The 23,501-nt window shown below is 40.6% G+C and overlaps 1 protein-coding gene across 1 annotated transcript in view; it reads left to right on the forward strand.

Annotated features, from left to right (window-relative positions):
* The window catches only part of dcc (DCC netrin 1 receptor), a 248,505-nt gene that overhangs the window by 114,411 nt on the left and 110,593 nt on the right, over window positions 1-23,501 (forward strand). The window contains exon 8 of the mRNA XM_068335320.1: window positions 22,062-22,221. Within this exon, the coding sequence (XP_068191421.1) occupies window positions 22,062-22,221 (160 nt within the window). The remainder of the gene's footprint in view (window positions 1-22,061; window positions 22,222-23,501) is intronic.

A 23,501-nucleotide genomic window follows, 5' to 3' on the forward strand; every position in this document is an offset into this window, starting at 1 on the left:
ACTTAGTTGGTTGTGATATGAAAATGTTGGCAGATGGACGTTAGAGAGCTAAGTAGGTATATGTATATAGCATTTAGGTATATCGCATTTAATCTTCAGCACAGGTCAACAAGGTTGAGCAGAGTTATCAGACCAAAACAGCTGGCAGAGTAGGCTGAAAGGCTTTTTTGCATTACTAGAGTCTGAAATATTTGACACTACAATGGATGCTGTACAAGGTAACAACCGACTATAACCACTATAACCAGTGGAAGGCCAACATGTGGAGGCCTCTGCCTTTAGCACCAGCTAACTGGTGACAAAAGGTGCTGTGACTGAAGGAGAAGTGAAGTGAGTGACTCACAGTGCAGCACAGAGAAGTGGACGTGTCTGCATTAGTTGTCCATGTGAAAGTCATTGTCCCTACTGCTCTCTTTCTGCTTTACAGTCTCCTCAGTCCTCTCTGCTCTGCAATGCAGGGTCTCAAATCCTGGTCTGGATTAAATCACTGAGATGGATCAGGATTTAACCCCTAAGTTTCATCTTGTCCTTGTCTTGAACCCCTCTTTTATCCTTCATTCTATCCCCCATTTGAATCTCTTATATAGGTTTTTTTTTTATTGTTGTCTCGTAGAGTACTTTGTTCTCCTTGGTTTTACTTCTGCCTTCGGCCCAACCCTTCCCTTTAGCTGCATAACAATATTTATTCTCCATGGTGATTATCCGTAATTATTACACTTGTAACTGATTCTTCTTAACCCGTTCATTCTTTCTTTACTCGACGTGTTTTCTTCCTTACTCCTTTGCATCTTTTGGTTTAATCCTTATACCCTACAATTTCCTTCTACATTCATTACCTTGGGTTCCCTTTTTTATTTCACTAATTGGTTTCTTTGCTTTATAATTGTTTCTGCCATTCCCTCTTGTTCGTCGTAGTTTGTGGTTTTTTTTTTTTGGTCTAACTTCTCACTTTATCCCTCTGAGTGGCTCAACCTCTTGGTTTCCTGTGCAGCAGCTTGTCAGCCTGCTGTCTTTCCACTGAATATGATTATGTTTTTATTGGACCTCACAGGGTGTTTTATCCTCCTTTTGTCAGCCGGATGAAAACCACCCTCCTGTCTTTTTGCTCGATAGCACGCTGTCATCAGCTGAGGTGTTTTCACTGCATTTATCTCTTCCAGGCTCATTTTGTTTAATCGTTTTAGTTGATTGAATCGTTTCACAATGATTTAACAGTTGGATTTTTGTTGGACTGATTCATTTGTCTCTACACCAATTACAAAACACAGATTATGGAATACTCTACTGGAATTGTAATTGGTTGGTTTGTGATAATGGGTTCCTTGGAGGCTGAATTTGTTCTGTTCAATAATGTCTACTTACAAATCAATGACAGTATTCTTTGTCATTAATCAATAACAGTTCCATCATATGAGAGCAGGAGTTTGAAATAAAGCCAATAGTAAGAACTCATTTTAAACAAAAAAGAGGGAAAAGAAACGATTAGCAGGGGCGCCATAAATTTAGATTTAATGATTTAATTATCCTTAAGGTTTATGCAAAGAAGTGATAGTTTGGATTAAAATTAGGTATTTGTTAAGAATAAGATTTGTACTAGCTCTCAATTGATGAACTTTCATTGTTTGTAATGAACTAGAGGACATCACGAGTTTAATTATCAATTTAATTTTTTAAATTTTATATACTGGTTTGATCCCCGAAGGGAAATTAAGAACGCACACTCTAGCTACTGATCACAAACGCATGCATACATATACGTATATTTGTGAGTACAGGCCCCTGTATCACACACGCTCATTCAATTATGTTTGACCCTAATGTCTCCCAGTGCATATGTATTCACCAGTCAGTGTTAAACCCAGATAACACAATGAAGGGATGTCCCCCAGTGTACAGAGTGGTAAGAGTCGTTTTAGAAAAGCTTCCATTTGGAAGATGGAGAAAGTAAAAGTTGTGCACAATTTGCGGTAATGAGCTGCTGTTCCACTGAAGCACAAGAAGTCACACACAATATGATGGTGGCAGCAAGGAGCAGATGCCTTGTGGAACAATCACAATAAAAAGGTTAAACACAGTGACTCTGTGTGATGACCACTTTGTTGGTGCTTCATCCTAGAGCAGTAAAATAATGGGATATTTCAAGCACAGCACAGCTGAATGTTCAGTAAAACTAAAAAAAAGTCATCCATCCAGGATGTAGCCATGCAAAGAATTTGCTAACAACAGAATTTCTAAGAATTTCTTTGTTGCAGTAGTGCAGTAAAGCGACTACAATATCGCTCCTGCTGCCCCAATTCTTCATCCAGTCTCATGTTCCATTGTTCCCTCACTCATGAACAAGACTCTGAGATACTTAGAATCTTTCACTTGGGGAACGACTTCATTCCCCACTTGAAGAAGGCAGTCCACATGTTTCCTGCCAAGAGCCATGGCCTCAAATTTGGAGGTGCTGATTCTCATCCCCAGAGCTTCACATTCAGCTGCAAACCGGACCAGTGAGCGCTGCAGGTCAAAGGCCGATGATACAAACAGGACTACATTGTCTGCAAAAAGGAACAATGTAATCCTCCGCCCACCAAACTGTAAAGCCTCCTCATCACAACTACGCCTCAATGTCCTGTCCATGAAAATCACAAACACAATTGGTGACAAAGCGCAACCCTGATGAAAGCCAACATCTATTTTCAGCAAGTCTGACTTACACAACACAACTCTCACTTTGAGGGTACAGGGATTGGATGGTGGTGAAGAGAGCCCCCCTGACCCTGTACTCCTGCAGTACTTCCTACAGTATATCCATGAAGACCCTATCATATGCCTTTTCCAAGTCCACAAAACACATGTAGACTGAATGAGCATACTCCCAAGTCACCTCCAGGACCCCTGCAAGAGAAGAGTTGGTCCGTCGTTCCACGACCCGAACGGTATCCACATTGTTCTTCATTAATGCGAGGTACAGCAATGGGCCAGAGCCCCCTTTCCAGCACTTAGGAGTAACTTTTGAGGAGTGTGATGCCCCTGTAGTTGGCACATACCCACTGGTCCCCATTTTTAAAAAGAGGAACCACCAATCCAGGCTGTCACTCTACTGTCCCAGATTTCCACGCAATGTTAAAGAGGCATGCCAGCCATGACAGCCCATCAACACCCAGAGCCTTCAGCATTTCAGGGCGAATCTCGTCAACACCCGGGGCTTTCCACTGTGAACTTGTTTAACCATCTCGGTGACTTGGCCCAGAATGATTGATTTGAATCTCCGATCATCTTCCAGCTCTACCTCCGATATAGAGGGCCAGTCAGTTGGGGCAGTTGGATTTAGGAATTCCTCAAAGTGTTCCTCCATCGACCAAAACCATCCTTAGTTGTATTCTACAGTGTTTCATCCTTCCTGCACACAGCTTGGATGGTTCCCCCACCTGAGGTGTTGGACAGTCTTCCAGAACAATTTTCCTAGTATCCAAAAGTCCATCACAGCCAAGGCTGCAGTCCTTCTGACCTGTCAGTACCCTGCAATTGTCTCAGGAATCCCTAGGAACAACATGCCCTTGAAGACCTCCTTCTTCAGTCAGACAGCTTCCTTGACCATTGGAGTCCTCCACGGTGTTCGAGGGTTACCGCCCCTTGAGGCACCCAAGACCTTGAGGCCACAGCTCTCAGCTGCAGCTTCAGCAATGGAAGCTTTGAACATCGACCATTCAGGTTCGATGTCCCGTAGCCTCCAGAAGGATGCAAGACAAGCTCCTTGGAGGTGGAAGTTGAAGGCCTCACAGACAGTTTTCCTCCAGACGTTCCCAGTTCACCCGCAATATTAGTTTTTGTTTACCAGGTCTATCCAGAGGCTTCTCCCACAAATGGACGCAACACATTATCAGACGGTGATCAGGTGACAGCTCTGCCCCTCTCTTCACCCGAGTGTCCAAAACACATGGTCTAAGGTCAGGTGATACAATCACAAGATCGATCATTGACCTCTGACATAAGGTGCTCTGGTACCAGGTACACTTATGAGCATCCTTGAATTCGAACATGCATGGTGTTAGTTATGGACAATCCATGACTGGCACATAGTCCAACAACATAACACCACTCAGGTTTAAATTAGGGAGGCCTTTCCTCCAATTAAGGTCAGGTGTCTCTGTCATTGCCAACGTGTGCATTGAAGTTCTCCAGGAGAACAGTGGAGTCTCTTGAAGGATCCCATTTAGGAACCCGAAGGAGGCTGAACACTCTGAGCTGGTATTTGGTGCATATGCACAAACAATAAGCAGACCCCTCCCCCCATTGCGGTGAGTATCCCCACACCCACCCTGCACCTCATGCCTGACGCAATTCCAGAAAAAAAGGAGGTCCAACCCCTGTTCAGAAGTTTGTACCAGAACTGAGGCTATGCGTGGAGATAAGCCCCACTAGATCCAACTGGTGACCCATATGACAGCGCACCTAAACCTATCGGTCTGCCCTGTGGGTGGTGGCCCCATAGGGGGCATTTATTCCATCAAGGCACATATTTGTTTTAATTACCGCTTACACAAAATATAAGCCGCTACTTTTTCACCTGCTTTGAAACCTGTGCAATGATGCAGGTAATCATTAGATTTTTTTACAGGCTCTGGGAGGAAGCGCAAGAGTGAGACAGACATGTGGAAGAGATGATGCACCATGGAAAATATAATTTGATTGTGTTTTGAACACACATTGTGCACATCATGCACACATCTTATGATGGAAAACACACAAAAAAGCCACATGATGCAGCTTTTAAGTTAAATCCAATTGATCTGGTCGTCAAAGTAGGAAATAGAGCTGCTGCACATAAGCTTGTCATCAATGAATTGATAGTGGGATCTGTTTACTGCTGTGTTAAAGGCATTGTACGGAAGAAAAGTGGTGGTAATTTTTTTTTAGAAATCTTTACTTGTAAATATCTCATGTTATGAAACTTTTACACCTTTGGCTTATAGAAAATTGTGTTGCTCTGTTGTTGTTTTCTTTTTATTCCTTTTAGGAACTGCCGGTAAATCGGATTCCAATGAGATTTTCTTTCATAACCCGATTTTTAGAGCTGACCGTCCACACTGTTTTTAGCAAGTGTTCAAATGAGATCTTTCTCTGCTCAGACTGGGCCACATTATTGGCCGATCTGACAGGTTGCTACAGCAATGATGTCGGGGCAGAAGCGTCCTCGACGCTTCGTAATGTGCATCGGCTCTTGCGGCGTCACAGTAGCCAAAACCGATCGTGTGTGTAGAGCTGTTCAGACGGAGACACATCTGTCCACATGTGATATGAAACTACCTCCTGAAATCGACTTCATGTGGTATGTGACTGTTCAGACTACTAAAGAGACATCCGTTTCAATCTTGATGGGCTAAAAACTGGATTTTGGCTGCTAGTCTGAGCGCAGCTTTAATACATCAACCTTTCTCTGTTGGTTTTACTTAGTCCTCCTCCTTTTCTATTTTAGAAAATGATATTTATTTGAGTATCTCTGTTCTGTGTTCCATGTGACCAGTTGATTGATTTAAATTAAACAATAACTAAAATGACACATCCACACCAGTTAATTTTTCCCAGAATGAGGAAATAAATAAGCTCCATAAAATACTTCTTTATAAAAGAAATTTATAACTTTACACCTCATCCATAAACTGAGGAATTTGTTGTAGCATTTACTAAAGCAGCAGTTTCTGTTCCTGGGCTTCATTCGTAAACCAGAACCACAAGAATTATTTGCTAATTAATTAAACAATCATGTTATAATAATAAATAATTAGATTTATATAGAGCTTTTGTAGACACTCGAAGACAGTTTAAATCAATCCACCGGACTGTAAGAAAGTCTCTTGAAAACTTTCTCCCTCAACAGAGTTCCAGCCTGAGGTTGTTCAATGGATGTTGTTTCTTTCTCTTCTTGCCTTTCAGGACCCTTCTAGCTGTCCTTATAAAAAAATATTTTCATATTAATAAATGCATTAATAAATATGTGTCTTTAAAGATTAAAAAAAAAATGAAGTGAACGCTCACACAGCCTGAAATGACAATGAAGACATTTTCCTTTATTACTTTCATTTACATTTTCCTGACATAATGTTCTATACTAGACTTCTAGTGTCAAACAACATAAGTAAGGAAAATTGTTTTATTTCTGTGGCAAGCCATCCTAAATTCATTTGTTAACGGTCGTGTTTGTGACCTCAACCATATTTTTCTGGAGTTGGTTTTGGGGAGCAAAGTGCACGATTTGTGATTTTGATTCTGAACCAGAAGAAGGGACAATGGGGAGAACTTACATGGAAATGAGTGGAAGGAAAAAGAGAAGACTGAAAATAAGAGAAGACTAATAAGAGAAGTCTTTTGTGGGGAAAAAGATATCTCAGATGTAATTATCCATCCAGAATGTATCAACATTGTTAATCTTATTATTCCATTTTCTTTCCTTTCTCGATTTTTATAGTGCGATTAATGAACGTAAGGTGATATCTGCAACAAGGAAAGAAAGATGAGGGAATATTCCTCCTGCATCATTTTCCGTCTGCAGGAAGAGAAAATGTAGAAGGAGGATATGGATCGGGGTGGAAGGAAAGTGAGGGCCGAATAAAAAAAATCATAAAAAGAGATACGAATGAAATAGCCCAACACAAACCTGTTAAAGCAGGATGAGAAAAGATAGAGGATGTGGATGGATAGAGAGAGAGGGGGGAGGAAGGGGAGAGAGGGGGAGGAAGGGGAGGGGGGGGTCAAGCGAAGGGCATGGTGAGTGAGGGAGAGAGGAGGAAGTGTGTCAGCCATGACAGATTTGTATTCCACTCTGAGTGCCTGACCTTAGCAAACTCATCACACACACACACACACACACACACACACACACACACACACACACACACACACACACACACACACACACACACACACACACACACACACACACACGCACCTTATCTTTCACACACAGTGAAATGCTTTTACTCCGTCACATTCAGACACACACACAGACAGACAAACAGAGACACACACACACACACACACACACACACACACACACAGACACACACACACACATACACACACACACACACACACACACACACACACACACACACACACGCACGCACGCACACACACACACACACACACACACAGTATACTATACCTCCACTCTACAGCATGAGTGTGTCGGGATGTGGGAGTATCTGTCTGTTGTCATGGTAATGGTAGCCTCCTCTCTTCTTCCATCAATTCTGGAAAGAGCAGATGAGAGAAAGAGTGTTTGTGTGTGTGAGTGTGTGTGTGTGTGTGTGTGTGTGTGTGTCAGAGATTTTGAGTTTTAAAATCACTTTTATTCATAAAGTCTATATTACTAGATAATCGTGTTTGACACAAAATCCAAGAGACATTCGCGCAAACAGGAACTCACACTTTAAAAACACATTATATGAAATGTTGGAACATAAACAAAATATACATTACGTGAATTAAACCAAACACTGAACACAAGTTCTTCACTCAAGACAGAACGTAAGACACCCTTGACACACCATAGGTTTGTAAAACTGTCTAAATCATTCAAAGCTCTGAAATAGTTCAAATCCATTCTAATTCTTGTTTGACACTTTCTTCTTAAAATGTCTTCTGCACTGCAGTCAGACGAACCTTCAACCTGTTCCTTCCTGCTTAGATGAATCGCTTTCTTTGCTTGGCCCAGAAGAAAGTTTAGAATCTGCCAACCCTTTTTTAAAATTTTTCTTATGTTTCAAACCAATAATGTATATCTGTTTGTAAAAAAACAAGACCGAATGAGAGAAAGATACTCTCCAAAAAACCAGACAGATTGTCGAGCTTCCGACAGTTATGATACATATTAAGTGTTTTGCCCGAGAGCAAAAGTAAGAAAATCAGTAGAAGATCAGAAGACTTCAGAATAAACCAGAAACATGAAGTCATATAAACTAACATGGGCCTACTTCGTAACTTTTCCTACTTATAGATATACCTATCAAATTTTATGGATATGTATTTGATTTTACTTTTTAGTTTTTATTACACTTAATGCTCTAGAATCCATAATTTTTTACATGTACATGTAAATTTTTTTCATACCGACATAATTATGTAAGTACATACTGCATGTGCATACAAACAGACATACTCTTGATATGTATATATAAAATTTGTGTTTATACATACTGTATATGTAAACACATGTATGTATTTTGTAGGTTTATCAGTACATACATTATACATAAATACATATGAGTTCATGATGTACACACGATTTAATGCCTACTGTTATTCATATAAACATTAATAATAAACTTTTTCCTTATATTATGGCTCATCCTCCAGACAGTTGCTATATTTGTCATTTGTTGCATACCATGGGTTTGTAGAGTTGACTGCCATGGTTGGAAATAACCTTTAATGTAATCCTGAATTAAAACAATCACAGAAGAAATATAAGAAGCAGAGAGTATTATATTATGTACTACTGCATTTTACTTGATCTCACCAGATGTTGTTGAAAGCAGCCCTAGTTTTATTTCAGTATTAATAGTAAATTATTCTGATTATCAAATCAAAGACCCTGAAACAACCATGTGTATGAATACCTGGTTTCGTCTGTCTATTTTATTTCATCCATCTTTTTACCCTTATCTTTCTTTGCACCCACCTTTTCTTTCTTCCGTCTCATCTTCCCTCTTCACCATGGCCTTCTGTCTCCTGATGGACGTGCTTTGGTGACAGCTTGCTGCTGGTCTTACTTTCCTCACTCGCCTTCAAAACAACAAAACATGTGAAGACACAGCGGCGTCTGTCTGCTGAATGTCATTTCAATTCAGATTGAGCAGAAAGTGGCGATACAGCGATGCTCAAAACCTCTTCAAAGCTAGCAAGTAGTAGGAAATTTTATGAAATCCAGTCAGGAGTTATATAGAGAGAGGCAGATACTTTGAGATTCATATTAAGTGCAGAAAATATTTTTTATAGAGAACAGAGTGTGTTAAATATGATGCCTTGTTTGGTGGATAGGAATTTAAGAATGTACTAAACAAGACAAATGCGACTATACAATATACTAAAAAAAATACCACTTTTCTTTTAACATTAAAGATCAAAAACAAAATTACTCCCATAGACTATTATTTACACATTTTTTTCAGTCAGTATTAGTATCCGTTTGATCCTGATAGCGCTGAACAATCTACCCAACAAACATAACATCATCAGTCGCTGATTGAACAACATGATAATTAGACCAGTGTGCGTTGAATTGATCACAATACAAGGTGACTCTACAGTCTAAAGGCTGGACCTACAAATGTACTCAATACAAGTCAATACAGTATTTCAAAATGCAATTATTATTGTATGATCTAAGCATACAAATGCTCATCTTGTATCTAACAGATTCTTGTCTTCCCAAACTACAGCGGTACCTCTACTTATGAAATTGGTTCTGGAAGAAATTTTGTAAGTAGAGACGCGTTTTCCACGCAAATGCCCTAATCCGTTCCAAGCCCCCCAAAATTCAGACATAAATGTTTTATAAAGCATAAAAATACATCAAAACATGTAACAAATACATGTTATGATTAGATTATTACACATTAAATGAGAGTTGTGCATAATGTAAAAAACAAGGAATAAAGAATAAAAATGTCGGTCATTCACCTTTTAACTGCTGTCCTCATTGTTTTTTGCCCTCTTTGGTTCATGCCCTCTTGCCCCACCATGAACAACAGAGTGAATTCCAGTCCTCCTTCTGAACTTCTCCAACCACCCACACGACGCCTTAAACTCCTTAAACTTCCTTTAGTTTTAATAACGTGGTGATTGTAGATGCATTACGGCCATATTCTTTGGTGAGATCAACCAAACGCATCCCTTTTTCAGGCTTTTCTATCATCTCTTGATTTGTTTGTACGGACAAAAAAAATTTTTTTCATCTTTTCTTTTCCTCTTTTCTCCGTCACTTTCTTGGGGTCCATAGTGAATACTCTAAAAGTTAATATATTTACGTAAAACTATCAGAACACCTCATGGGTCGAGGGCCAAATGACGAGGACGCTGCATAGACACCTATCTACACCAGTCTACACACAGAGGTCCCTCTTAGCCAATGGGATGCCAGGAAGATGCTAGGTAATAGCCAATGGCAGAGCAGCTATGAGAATGTTGCGTTCAGGAACCTGTGGGAGCTGCGAGTATCAGCCCATACTGTATTTTTACGTTTTGTAACTCGAAATTTCTTTCGTAACTAGAGACAATATTTTCCTGTTGAGACGTTTCGTAAGTAGAAAATTTCGTATGTAAAGACATTCGTAAGTAGAGGTACCGCTGCACTAAAAAAATACCAATTTTTCTTTTAACATTAAAGATTAAATCCAATCCAATCCAATCCAAACTTTATTTGTTGAGCACTTTACCACAACCGCAGTCGACCAAAGACAAAAGACAAAATTACTCCCATAAACTATTATTAACAACTTTGTTTCAGTCAGTATTAGTATCCGTTTGATCCTGATAGCGCTGAACAATCTACCGGACAAACATAACATCATCAGTCGCTGATTGAACAACATGATAATTAGACCAGTGTGTGTTGAATTGATCACAATACAAGGTGACTCTACAGTCTAAAGGCTGGACCTACAAATGTACTCAATACAAGTCAAAACAGTACTTCACAATGTAATTATTACTGTATCATCTGAGCATACTAATGTCTCATCTTGCATCTAACATATTCTTGTCATCCCAAACTACTTATAATTTCTTACTGTTCTATTACTGTCTTTTTACTTTAAAAACATACCAGGAACAAAGGATGTCTTTTAAACTGCCTGCTGCATGTTGGGTAAAACCTTAGTGCAGAGCAACAAATGAAGCAAAGCGAATCAGGACGAGAGTCTCATTACTAGAATGTGATTAAACTTAGAAATAACGATCGGGTTCTCTCCACAGCCGAGGCCAATGAAAGATTCCCTGTACCATTTTTTTATTATTCCTTCGACAGATGGTTTGGCACTGCTTTGGTCTGGTGTCTCCTTGCCCAGCTCTCAATAATGATGGTTTCATGATGACTAATTCTTTTTACCATAAAACAAGAGACTCCACTGAGAAGAGAGGAAGAGGTCTTCCCTTCTGTGATAGTGCTGATGTTTCTGTGACGTTAGATTCTATTGACTGGAGAAAGTAGAAGGCTGTGTGTATGTGTGTGTGTGTGTGTGTGTGTGTGTGTGTGTGTGTGTGTGTGTGTGTTTATGGCTGTGTGCTGTCACTTCTAGCATCGATCCCTTTTGTGACGAAGCACCTTCTCCTCAGACCCTTCATCATGACTCACCAGGAGGGTGAAGAAAGAGGAAATACGTGGATGAACCACAACGTGTGTTAGTTCAATCATGTTGTTCAAACCTTACAATGGTTGAGGAAATGACTGGTTTCAAACATGAGAGAACATGTATGCATGTATGTGAGAGTGTATGGTTGTTGTAGGGGTGAAACGCTCCACAAAACTTCTCCAAACGTGTTTGACGGTGGTGATCGTACCGTCAGGGGTCGCTCTGACTTTGACTCGACATCGGGAACTGCAGGAATGCTGTTGTTTGTATTTATTTTCAAATCGGACACAGTTCAGTAGCTCTCTTTATTTCTGGTGGTCTATTCATCACATCCCATGATCGTTTACAGGGCGATGAGTAATCCTTGGATAGCTGCAGCTCAGCAGATAATTCCTGCATATGGATGTGTTGTTGTTCCTGTTCAGACAGGGCGGGGTGTGATCGCTTAATGACTGTTGTAGAGCTTGTTCACATTTGTCCAAGCCCAGTCTTGTTCTCAGGGTGTTAATGTTACTGCGGTGCATCTCTCTAATGATGAGGATACCCTCATATGTGTGGGTGAGATCAACGGGTCTGTAACACAGACCCGCCCTCTCAGTGGATGGAGCCATGGAGGGTGGGAGTCAGGACTGAGTGGTAGGAGATATTACATTTGTCACAACTGAGGAAAAAACTGACATGAAAGAATCACTATGTGACACGCAGAGAGGGGACCATACTTGGGTAAGGTCTAATTCCTGGATTCCAGCAGACTGCATACATGTGTTTGTTTACAGCAGAAAGGATAATTACATTCTATTTGCAGCTCATGGATTATTTCTGGATGTCAGCAGCTCCTCTTTCATTTGCAGGATTATCAACAATGAGTCACCGTGATGGAAATAATGCATTCAGTAGGTTTGGTTGTAAATGTTTCATAATTTCATGATGGGTCTGCAGCGGCTCAGCAGTACAGCGGCTCGTCCGAGATCCGAGATCAGCGGTTCGATGCCTGCTCCCGCTCCCCCCCAAAAAACACCCGGAGTGTGAGCTGACAGAAGGAGGTGTCAGCTCACTTCTGGAGCACTGCCGAGGCACCCTTGAGCGAGCGAGGCGCCACCCCCACTACAAGTTGCTCATTTGGGCGCACCACAAAGGAGCTGCCCGCCACTCTACCACCCCCTGCATGCCTACAGGCCCTGTTAGCCCCACAAACGTAATATTTATTATGTTTGTGGGAAATTAGGTATTACGTTTTTGGGATTATTACATTTAAAACGGCAATTCTTTATTACGTTTGTAGGGCTAATAGGCCCCCTGTGCGTGTGTCTTCAGGGCCTGCAACACACTAATATATGCATGTGTGAATTACTAACACTAGAGTGTGACATTGATTTCCTCTAGGTAATCATTATGGTATATAATATTTCAAATAAACAAATTGTGAACTCAAAGTCATGAACGTGTCAGCGCACAACATTGCTCTATCTACTGGGGATGCCACCAAACAATATAAAAAACCCCATAAAACCATCTGTGTGTTTCAAAGTCCAAAGACAGTCACAAGGTAGTGATATGTAAAATGTAGGTAGTCCTCAACTTATGAACATTCAACTTACGAACATTCACAGTTTTGAACGAACGCGTGCCACCACTATTTTCCTGAATATCTACCACAACCCTCACTGGAGCAGGCCCCATGTTATGTGCTTTTAGAGGTTTTCAAGTGATTGTAAGAATCCAATATTTTGTGGCCAACAGTCATTTATTCGAGTGAAATGATGTAAACCTGACATTTTTATGTACAGTATAGTATTTTTTTCGAAACCTGATGTATAATCGAGAACAACTTAACTTGAATCAACCTGTATTTTATTGTATTATGCGTTGTTTTCTTGTCTTGTATTTGTTTCTTAGGTAATAGTACTTTCATATTTAGAGTAGTAGTGACATTAAAATGACCTCAAATGGTAATTATAGCGTTCAAGCTCTTGCAACCAGTTATGTTCGTATGTTGAGGACTACCTGTGCTGTCAAATTCATTTTACATCAAAAATCAGTTGGTATCGAAAGATGCATCTCATATTTTTCCTGTTTTCCGGTGTACTGTCTGGTCTTTATGTTTATCACACCTGTAAAGCTTTAGGCAACTCTAAGAAGTCAAACTCTCTGCTATGTTCCATTTTTATCTTGCCTTCAGAAGTATAATTATTCAAAACATGAGGTATTCAAATGCAGAATGACATAAGCAATGAAGGCAGAACATCTGCTCAAAAACTGAGCCTCATGTCTGTGGCAAAAGCATGATGAATGAGATAAAGACGGTTGAATTTAGTCATACAGTCTGCGACATCTGACAGTGAAGATCACTGAGGAGTTTGTCTTAATTCTTTAAGTCACTCCTGTGGCTTAAAGCAAAATCTCTGAACTACAGGTAACACTGCTAAAACGCCCTCTGATCCCTCCAAGCTTCCAGGAAATGGATCCTTTTGATCAGACACCGAAATATCAGTGCAATCTTATTGTAGCATAAGAAATAGTCTCATAATGACTCTGTAAAACAGCTGGCTGAAACAGAAATGTCTCATCTCCATCATTATTACATGGTGTGGATTTTTCTGGTAATCATTAATAATGTCAGCTAGTGGCGCTTATTGTGATTGGAGAATAAAATCAGTTTTACAACCACTGACTGTTTAAAAATGTGACCAGAAAGTACTGGAAGTGAACATTGTGGATGCCTTGGCTGTGAGCCACAGGAGAGGGCACTGGACAACTTCTAGGCTAGGCATTAAATTTCCGTGCGTATTGTAGCCGTCAAACTGCTGATACCACAAGTCCATGAAACCATCCACAGATCCACCAAGTTCTGGGTCCAGAACCTAGTGGTTCTGTGGGTGACTTTCACAAAGTGATCCAGTTGACTGGCTAGTAATACTTTTAGATGGGAAACTCAATAAAACCATAAGAGTGCCAAGAAATGTTTTTTTCCTCTCCATATAAGATGTACAGTATTTTTTATTATTCAACTGTGAATGTTAGACTTGCTATTTCATGATGGGATAAAATGAGCAGTGCATTAATTGTTAATCACAGTTTCTTTCTTGCAAAGTCAGCTGAAATGTAATTACTGTGTCAGTCCTACATGTAATTGGCTGCAGCAGCAACAATGCCACTAGAGTACTGATGTTAGTTTCATAATTACTCTAAACGGCATCCAGTCCCAGCAGCACAAACCACAATGTCATTGGTTCTTATGCTTCAGATCCAGATGAACTGGACCTGCCATCTTTTTCTATATAATTCTGACACCTCAAAGGAATTTTTGCTTGACATTAAGGACAGAATTCCTAGAACTTAAAGTTCAAAGGTCAGAGAAAACTGACAAGGAACATCTTGGCCAAAATTGAATAATTAATGTGCTATTTATATTTTACTATCTAACGTAAAAAGCAAATTTGATTTGCCCTTGTGAGGAAGATGAACAGATGCTATCAGATGTATTAGCAATTCTCAGTTGGTATCTACAATTCTTTAAACCTATTGATATGACTGAGGTACGCCACCAGGTCTGAGGAGACGGAGCATCACTGATCATGTCATCTCTAATGGTCTCTTGTGTCTTGCTGGGATTCACTCACAGGAATCATTCATGGCAGCATCCATATCACCAAATATTACATCCATCAGCTTTCATTAACATCCCTGAACAGCTTTACTACACATTACAGGGGAGGGGGGGGGGGGGCATCGTCAGTCTGATGCAACTGGAATCTCGGTTCATCTTATGATGACCCTTTGCACATATATATAGTTTATTCTTTCCACTCTGATGTGTGTGTTTACATGTTACAGGGAACTCCTATCAGAGACCTGCTGGTTATTTCTGATTCACCAGAGCGTCAGCTCTCTAAGGTCACTTTAGTCTGCTTAAGACTGGCTGTGTTTCTGTTTGCTTGTTGTTGTTGTTTTTGTTTTTTTTTGGAGAGGACAGTTTTAAAGTTGCATGTCAGACCTTTATGTCCTGCTTTTACAGTAATGACATCTGAGCTGATTTACACACCTCCAGAAAGACACCTGGAATTACTGCACTGTAATAAAGAGCTTTTACTGAACATTATATATATATATACACACACACACACACACACACACACACACACACACACACACACACACACACACACACACACACACACACACACACACACACACACACACCGTCATGAGCAGCTTTATAACTAAACGCACACAAAGCCATCACAACATATGAGAAAGCACACATTCCATATGACACTGTGTCTCAGGAGCAATAAAGAAATCCAGCTATTGGTCTTATTATGGCCCCCTCCCCTCTATCTGACTATATGGAACAGTCTGTTGGGTTGTACTAGATCTTATTACAAACCACTGGTCACAATGTAGTAGTTTTCAGGCATGTAATATTAGTTTCATGTGTTAAGTTAAATACAATTATTGCCCTCAGGAAGGAGATACAAGGTACCGCCTTTCAAGAAGGTTAGACTAAAAAAGTCTTTCGTTCATCAGTCGACTTTAAAGCTCAACCAGGAGCAAAACTGGAGATAGGCTGAGTTGTTCCCAGAGTTTCCCCCGCCTCGCGCCCTAAGTCAGCAGGAATAGGCTCCAGCTCCCTGTGACCCGCCACAGCGGATAAAAAGGTGCAGAAGATGGATGGCTGGATGGATTTGCTAGCGTACTTCAGAGAAAACACTTTCCACTATAATCGTTTATTTTTAAATACTTTAAATACTGAAGTTTTACAACATTTTCATTACTCTACCTGACTGATTCTCAAAGTCACTAAGCTGTCTCATCTGGTTAGCGTATAACAATTAACAACATAATATTCTGCATATTACAAGCTCTTTTCATTTTGCTGATTATCTAATGTTCTGAAAGTAAACCGAAACATTTACTCACATCCACTAAATTCCGATATTGTCGATGGTAAATTCAAACTTTTTAAAATCAATAAAGTTTCTCATTAACTGACACCACAACCACGACCAGATGATCAATTCAGATGAGGAAACAATGCAGACACCCAGAACCAGTTCCAAATGTTTGAGACATTTTATTTTACTCATTCAATTTCTAAATACATTTATGCTGACGTTACGTCCCTCAAAAATCCAGAATCAAGAATCATTAACAGCTCTGTTAGATATTCACTGAAGTTACTTGATCTCTATTACGAACAAAAGTTATCAAATAGCATGTCCAGATAAGCTAAGTTAAACTAAACCAGAGGGTGTGTTCCAACCATAGGGGGGTCACACTCCTCAGCCTCCCGGGGAAAGTCTATTCCAGGGTACTGGAGAGGAGGATTAGACCGATAGTCCAACCACAGATTCAAGAGGAACAATGCGGTTTGGGTCCCGGTCGTGGAACACTGGACCAGCTCTACACTCTCCATCGAGTGCTGGGGGGTTCATGGGAGTTTGCCCAACCAGTCCACATGTGTTTTGTGGATCTGGAGAAGGCATGTTAACAGTCTGCTTACTGTATGTGACTGTGTGCAGATGTTTGTGTGTGTGTGTGTGGGGGGGGGGGGGTATGTGTCACTTGTTTTTGTTGTATGTTTCATTATTTTATCGCGTTTTATCTTGTGAAGCAATTTGAGTTGCATTTTTTATGTATGAAAAGTGCTATATAAATAAAGTTTGATTTGATTTGATTCGATCGTGTCCCTCTTGTGGGGAGTGCTTCAGGAGCATGGGGTCCGGGGCCCTTTTCCTGAGGGCTGTCCGGTCCCTGTATGACCGAAGCCAGAACTTGGTTTGCGTTACCAGCAGTAAGTCAGACCTGTTCCAGGTGCATGTTGGACTCCAGCAGGGCTGCCCTCTATCACCGGTTCTGTTCATGATCTTTATGGACAGAATTTCTAGGTGCAGCCAGGATCCGGAGGGGGTCCGGTTTGGGGACCAAAGAATCTCATCTCTGCTTTTTGCAGACGATGTTGTCCTGTTGGCCTCATCAAACCTGGACCTTCAGCTGCACTGGGACGTGATTGGGATGAGGATCAGCACCTCTAAATCCGAGGCCATGGTTCTCGGAAAAGGGTGGTGTGCCCTCTTCAGGTCGGTGGAGCGTCCTTGCCCCAAGTGGGGGGGTTTAAGTATCTTGGAGTCTTGTTCACGAGTGAGGGAAGGATGGAACGTGAGATTGACAGACGGATCGGTGCAGCTTCTGCAGTGATGCAGTCGCTGTAGGTCTGTGGTGGTGAAGAAGGAGCTGAGTCGCAAGACGAATCTCTGGATTTACCGGTCAATCTACGTTCCTACTCTCACCTATGGTCATGAGCTTTGGGTCGTGAACGAAAGGACAAGATTCTGGATACAAGCGGCTGAAATGAGTTTCCTCCGTAGAGTGGGGGGGCGCACCTTTAGAGATAGGGTGAGGAGCTCAGTCACTGAGACTGTTTCCCACGCGATCCGGCCCCGGATAAGTGATTGAAGATGGATGGATGGATGGATGGATGGATGGATGGATGGATGGATGGGTGGATGGATGGATGGATGGATGGATGGATGGATGGATGGATGGATGGATGGATGGATGGATGGATGGATGGATGGATGGATGGATGGGTGGGTGGGGGAGCTTCGCTTCATGATAAGGTGTTAGGATCATGTTACATGTTTGTTTGTTTTACTTGTGGCTGAAACAAATCTCATCTGTGTGTCATTTTCTGTCTACAATATGATTTGATAGAGGCCTTGATCATCAAGTGTCTCTGGTTCTTTACTTCTACCTTAATGAAAATTATAGACTTGATCAAACTGATTGAAAACCCTTGATTTATTGTTCTTTAACATTGTCAATGTAACATAGAAAACAGATTGAGTATTTTTGGGTGGCCCATCTCCCTTTGTTTATATGCCAGTATAAATGTTAAAGTGTGCTAGAATTGTTTTTGCGGCCAGCTGTAGAGCTGCTGCTGTTGTGGATATGTTTTGAATGTCAGTGAAATACTCTTATCCGTACCCCCCCTCCTCCCCCAAGACCATTCATGCAGCAGAAACAATATAAATGCAGAGCAGCTTATAGAAAATGGACAGATAGATGGGAAATACACAGCCTCTGTTTGTGTCTTTGTGTGCAAGCAGGTATCATCTGTCGTCGGGCAGAATGCAGAGCGCTTTTTAGCACTTACTGTATTCAGATTAGTTTCAACTTCTTTTTCTGTTGTGTCCGACTCTATTATTTGCCCTACTCGTCAATTTTCGGCAGTGATGCTCTACTGCTCTGCTTCGGTTTGCCTTTTTGGCCGGGTCATGGAGCAGAAACAAATCTGCCCTTCGCTCCCTGAATCCCATTATCTAGAGACAGGACAGTAGGAGGGTTTTTTCCTGACTTTATTCCTCTTCTTGTGTTCACCTTTTCCCTCTTATTTTTCCATCTCTTTTAATTTCTTCCACCATCATACTCATACTTCAGAGTTCTTCTTCCTCTTTATCTACCAATGAGACAGCTCATTTCTCTTATTTCCTCACCTCCTCTCTGGTGGTCCATATTACTACATACCTGTATCATGTGTGAATTTCTATTTCTGACACCAATCTTCAACAACCGCACATCTCCATCTGTCATACCACCATCACTTTACATGTTGTATCAGTTCTGGATCAGTTTTCTAGAGTAATGCTACTGCCTGGGCCTCATGACAAGCCAGCTAGCTTAACAGGTTATACAATGTGGATATTATGATGTAATCACAATATGGGCACAGCATGAATAAAACATGTACTTATGTCAGATTTAACTTGAGAGTCTGTCATCAAATGGATCATCCAAATAAAGTATTTTAATGACTGCTAACTGCCTTCTGAACCAGAAACACGTTTAGATTTGTTGTCATTTTATTTTTTATGCAGCTTTCTGCACCTGTTTGTGAAATTCATAAAGGTTTATAACCATCAAAATGCTGCTGAATAAATATGTTCACTCATATTTTGCAGCCTGGTAGAGCGGATAGTACTGCTGTTTGCAATCTTCCAGATTTTCACTTCACTGATTCCAGGAAGCAGGACAGTGGAACTTCTGGATATTGAGCAGCTGCAGAATTTATTCATGGACTAACATTAAAGGAACAGGAAAGTCATTGTAAAGTAATATATATTTTGTTTATCATTATGAAAAAATAAAAATAAACAAATTGCTGATGTCTGGCATCATCCTTGGTGTCAGGAACCCGTAAAATCTGTGCTGTAGCAGCAACGTCATTTGGGGTCTTGAGTCATCGACAAAACCCGTCTCTTCATCAGTCAGCGTAGCCATTACAGCATAATACGATCAATGAAGTGATACATCTGGTAAAATCATGTTACCTGTGAGGTGAATGGAGGTTCCAACACCACAGGAGTTGGACACAAAGAACCTATCTATCTTCAAAATATCTTCTGGGAATATTGGAGGGCAATGGAAAGCAAAGGTTAAAAAGGGTCAAAATGACCAAAGATCCAAGAATCTGCCATGAGCACTTCACCCCGGGTGATTTGGAAAGAGATTTGGAGGTACGATCATTTTCGGACAACCCATAGTATTTATTCTGAATTCCCAAGGCTTAGTGGATAATTAACTTATTTCTGGAGCTACTGGAGGTATTGTGTAAATGTTATCATGCGATTATGGCACTTGCAAAAAGTGAATAATATCAAAAGTGATAGACAGGTCAATTGATTGGGTTTGTTTACCTCAGGGCTTGTTACTAGTTTACACCAATTACCTCAGATTTTGGGGGGTTATCTCCTTGATTGGTATCATATAATGGCTTGTATAGTTTGCAGTTATAATGCAGTTATAGCATCGGGTGGTAATTACACGGGGATAATTTCTCCCCCAGCTGGGTTCACAGGGAACTCCTCTTCCATATCTGATGATGATGATGATGATGATGATGACATGAGTTGAGATGATTTGATGATACATATTTTTTTTTAATTTCAATTTAAATTTAAATAAATGCAATAATGTTGGCTTGTTATGGTGTCGCTTGCTGTATGTTTATATAATGGCGCTGATACGGATTCACAGTGATGTCTACGATTGCGTCACTTCTGCTGTACATGGAGCGCGTCATAACTTATGATATATTTTGTTTGGCCAAGGTACCCATAGATCATAAAAAAATAATACTGCCACCAAAGCGTTTTTTAAATTATGTACTTCATATAATACCCCGGGTTGATTTTAACTAGAACACTAGAGAACTTCAGAGCTCATCTTTCCCTTTTTCATCTGTACTCTGATTTACTGCTGTCAGTAGGATAAGATGGAGCATCTTACAGAGTGGATTTAGTGTTGGGTCAACATCCTTGTTACTGGAGCAGATTAAAAGACAAATTACATACTTCAAGAGACCAACAGAGGTTGTATCTTTGCCAAACCCAGCTGCTACTTTGGCCAATGACAGAGGCTGGTAGCTAAAATTAATTCATGTGGTCAGCTAAGAGGCTACCGGTGGGAAATGAGAACTGGCAGGGGAAGAGGGAAACCTAACAATCCATTCTGCCAAGCTGTGGGTTCATTCGTCTACCCAAACAACTGTTTGGATCGTCAACCAGCCTGACTCAATACCAGCTAATCAGTCATTGATTATTTTTTTGTTTGCCTCCTTACTTCAACACTTTCGTAATGTTAGAGACATACATGAAGAAAAGGTAAAGGCTAAAAGGCTACTAACAGAGTTGTAAACTGACCTCATACAAACCCATCATGTGGTTTAACTATTGTTTGAGATAATTATATCTACTTTTATGACATTAGCAACATCAGACTATTATGTGGGCCCCCCTGTGCTCTGCAGCATCCTGGATGCTTAAAACTATACAGTAGACTCCCAAGGAAAGACCACAAGCCATTTTACACTTGTTTCACGTATCACCTGATTCATTTTATTTTGAGATTCCTCAGTTGTTGTACTGGTTCTGTGCACTGAATGAATTAATCATCTTTGTAATGACACTAGCCTTTATATTGTATTTCTACATAGTGTGTCATGCACATACTTTCATTTCTATACTTTTGTCTCTTCTCAGTAGTATTCACTGTGTCCTAACCTGTACTAATCTCTTGACTGCTGAATAGATAAAATGGAATTTTTGTTCAAAAATTCTACCTTGTGCCACTAGTTTTTCTGCCACCTTCATGTGTTCATAAAGAGAATCATCATGTTTTCATCCTGAAAGGATCAACATCTTGATTCACTTTTTGAAATATCTGAATAAACATCAACAAAGCCCCTCCATGTCTTATGTCCAGTTCTCTGATGTGACTGCAGGAAGCAGTCTTCTCTTTAAGATTAGATATCAGCCAATCAACACATATCGATAAACGCCTGTTGATTGATTGATTACTAACATTTTCAGCTGTTTTCTTCTTGCCCGTGCTCTTCTTTACCACTCTTCTTCCTTTTCTTCCTTCTTGTCTCTTCACGTCTTTTCCGTTACTTTCCTGTCCATCACATTTGTCATTTCCTTCTGCTGTTTTTTTATTTGCCCTGCCTCCTTTGTCCGCCTCCTGCACCTCCCCCCCGCCACCTTCTCGCCCTCGTCCCTTGCTCTCCCCCTCTTCCTTCCCTCTCCCTGGATGAACGAATAACAGAGGCCACACCCACTCAGTACAGACCCACCCACACACCTCCTCCTCTTCCTCCTCACCTTCCACCTGATCCTTCTCACACCCCCTTGACTTACTCCTCCTCCTCTGATCCCCCACCAGTGTCCCCCAGCCCAGGCGTTGCCCTCCCCTCTGCCCCCCGCGACCTGGTCCCTGTCCTTGTGTCCAGCCGATTTGTCCGACTCAGCTGGCGCCCCCCAGAGGAGACAGGAGGAGCCGTGCAGACATATGGAATCTACTATTCCCAGGATGGAGTTGAAAGGTAAGATGGGGTTCTGTTTTCTTTGAGTTTCAGATATTTTTATAACTTTTGTATCTTTTGGTCAATAATCAGAGAATGTTGTCGTTCTTTCATTCTTCCAAAAAAGTTACGGGTAGTTTGGTTGTTTTGTATGGAGCAACCTGGAGGTGCTCAACTACTAGAGTTTACCACAAAATTTAAATTTTCTTGCCTCCTGAAGTGTTGGTAATATATTTAGTTCCTCTGTCCCCTTTACCTAGAGGTGCAATAAAACTAAAAAGATGTCTGTGTCCTAAGCCACATCTTTGTACCAGCTTATGTCGATAGCCACATTACTGACAGATAATCTACCGACCACCCAAGGGAGACAGGTGAAGTCTTTACCACCTTAACAGAGGAAAGTGGTAACAGCTGAGACAAAACAAAAATAAATAAATAATAGTGATATGACCATAATCTAAATCTGCAATTAATTTTAAATAGGTCACAAATCCAACAACAATCTAATAGTTACTGAGCTTTATTGGCCTGTCCTAAGGGCTGACATTGCTAACCCTAGAGTTAGCCAAAGTAGCTGCTGACTTGAATGTGGATGAATAATAAGATGAAGCCCCATGTTATTGACTGTAAGTTTAAATGTGAAGGCACTGATGGTATAGAGAACAAGCTAACAGTATGTCAAAAACAACACTTTTTAAAAAAAAAATTTCATTACAGCTATGGTACCCACTGCAGCTCTAAAAATTTAATAGAAAACGCTCTGGATGACATATTGGCGAGTCCCCGGCTGATGTTAAATGGTAACCTCTGACAGTCGGGGCTCCAGCTGAAAGCTTTCACTTCCAGGCTTTTAAGCTTTCTTTCCTCAGGGACAAACTGGAATGCACTGCTTTAGGGCTGGGAATGGTATGCCGGACAAAAAAGAGACACTGGAGTTTTATCATGAAATGATATGAAAGAGAGAGTCTGTCAGTCCTAATGACTCACAAGGAACTGAGGCAGAGGTTTTGTCAGTTCTAATAACTTGGAGAAAAATACAGAGATGGGTTCTTTCAGCACTAATAACTCCCACGAAATGATAGAGGAGGGGGGGAGACAATGAAAAAGAAAAGACAATGAAAGATTGCAGGGGGAGAGAGGGAAAGGGCAAGAACAGAAAGTGAAAATGCATTTTTTCTCTGTTGTAATGACTTCCAAGAAATATATTGACTATAAAATAGACAAATTAAGACAAGAACAATGGAAAAGAAATAAAACAGAATTAGATGGACAAAAAAAGGGGAGTCATAGACTGGCAAAAT

This window comes from Antennarius striatus, chromosome 15, assembly GCF_040054535.1.
Source record: "Antennarius striatus isolate MH-2024 chromosome 15, ASM4005453v1, whole genome shotgun sequence".
NCBI lineage: Eukaryota > Metazoa > Chordata > Actinopteri > Lophiiformes > Antennariidae > Antennarius > Antennarius striatus.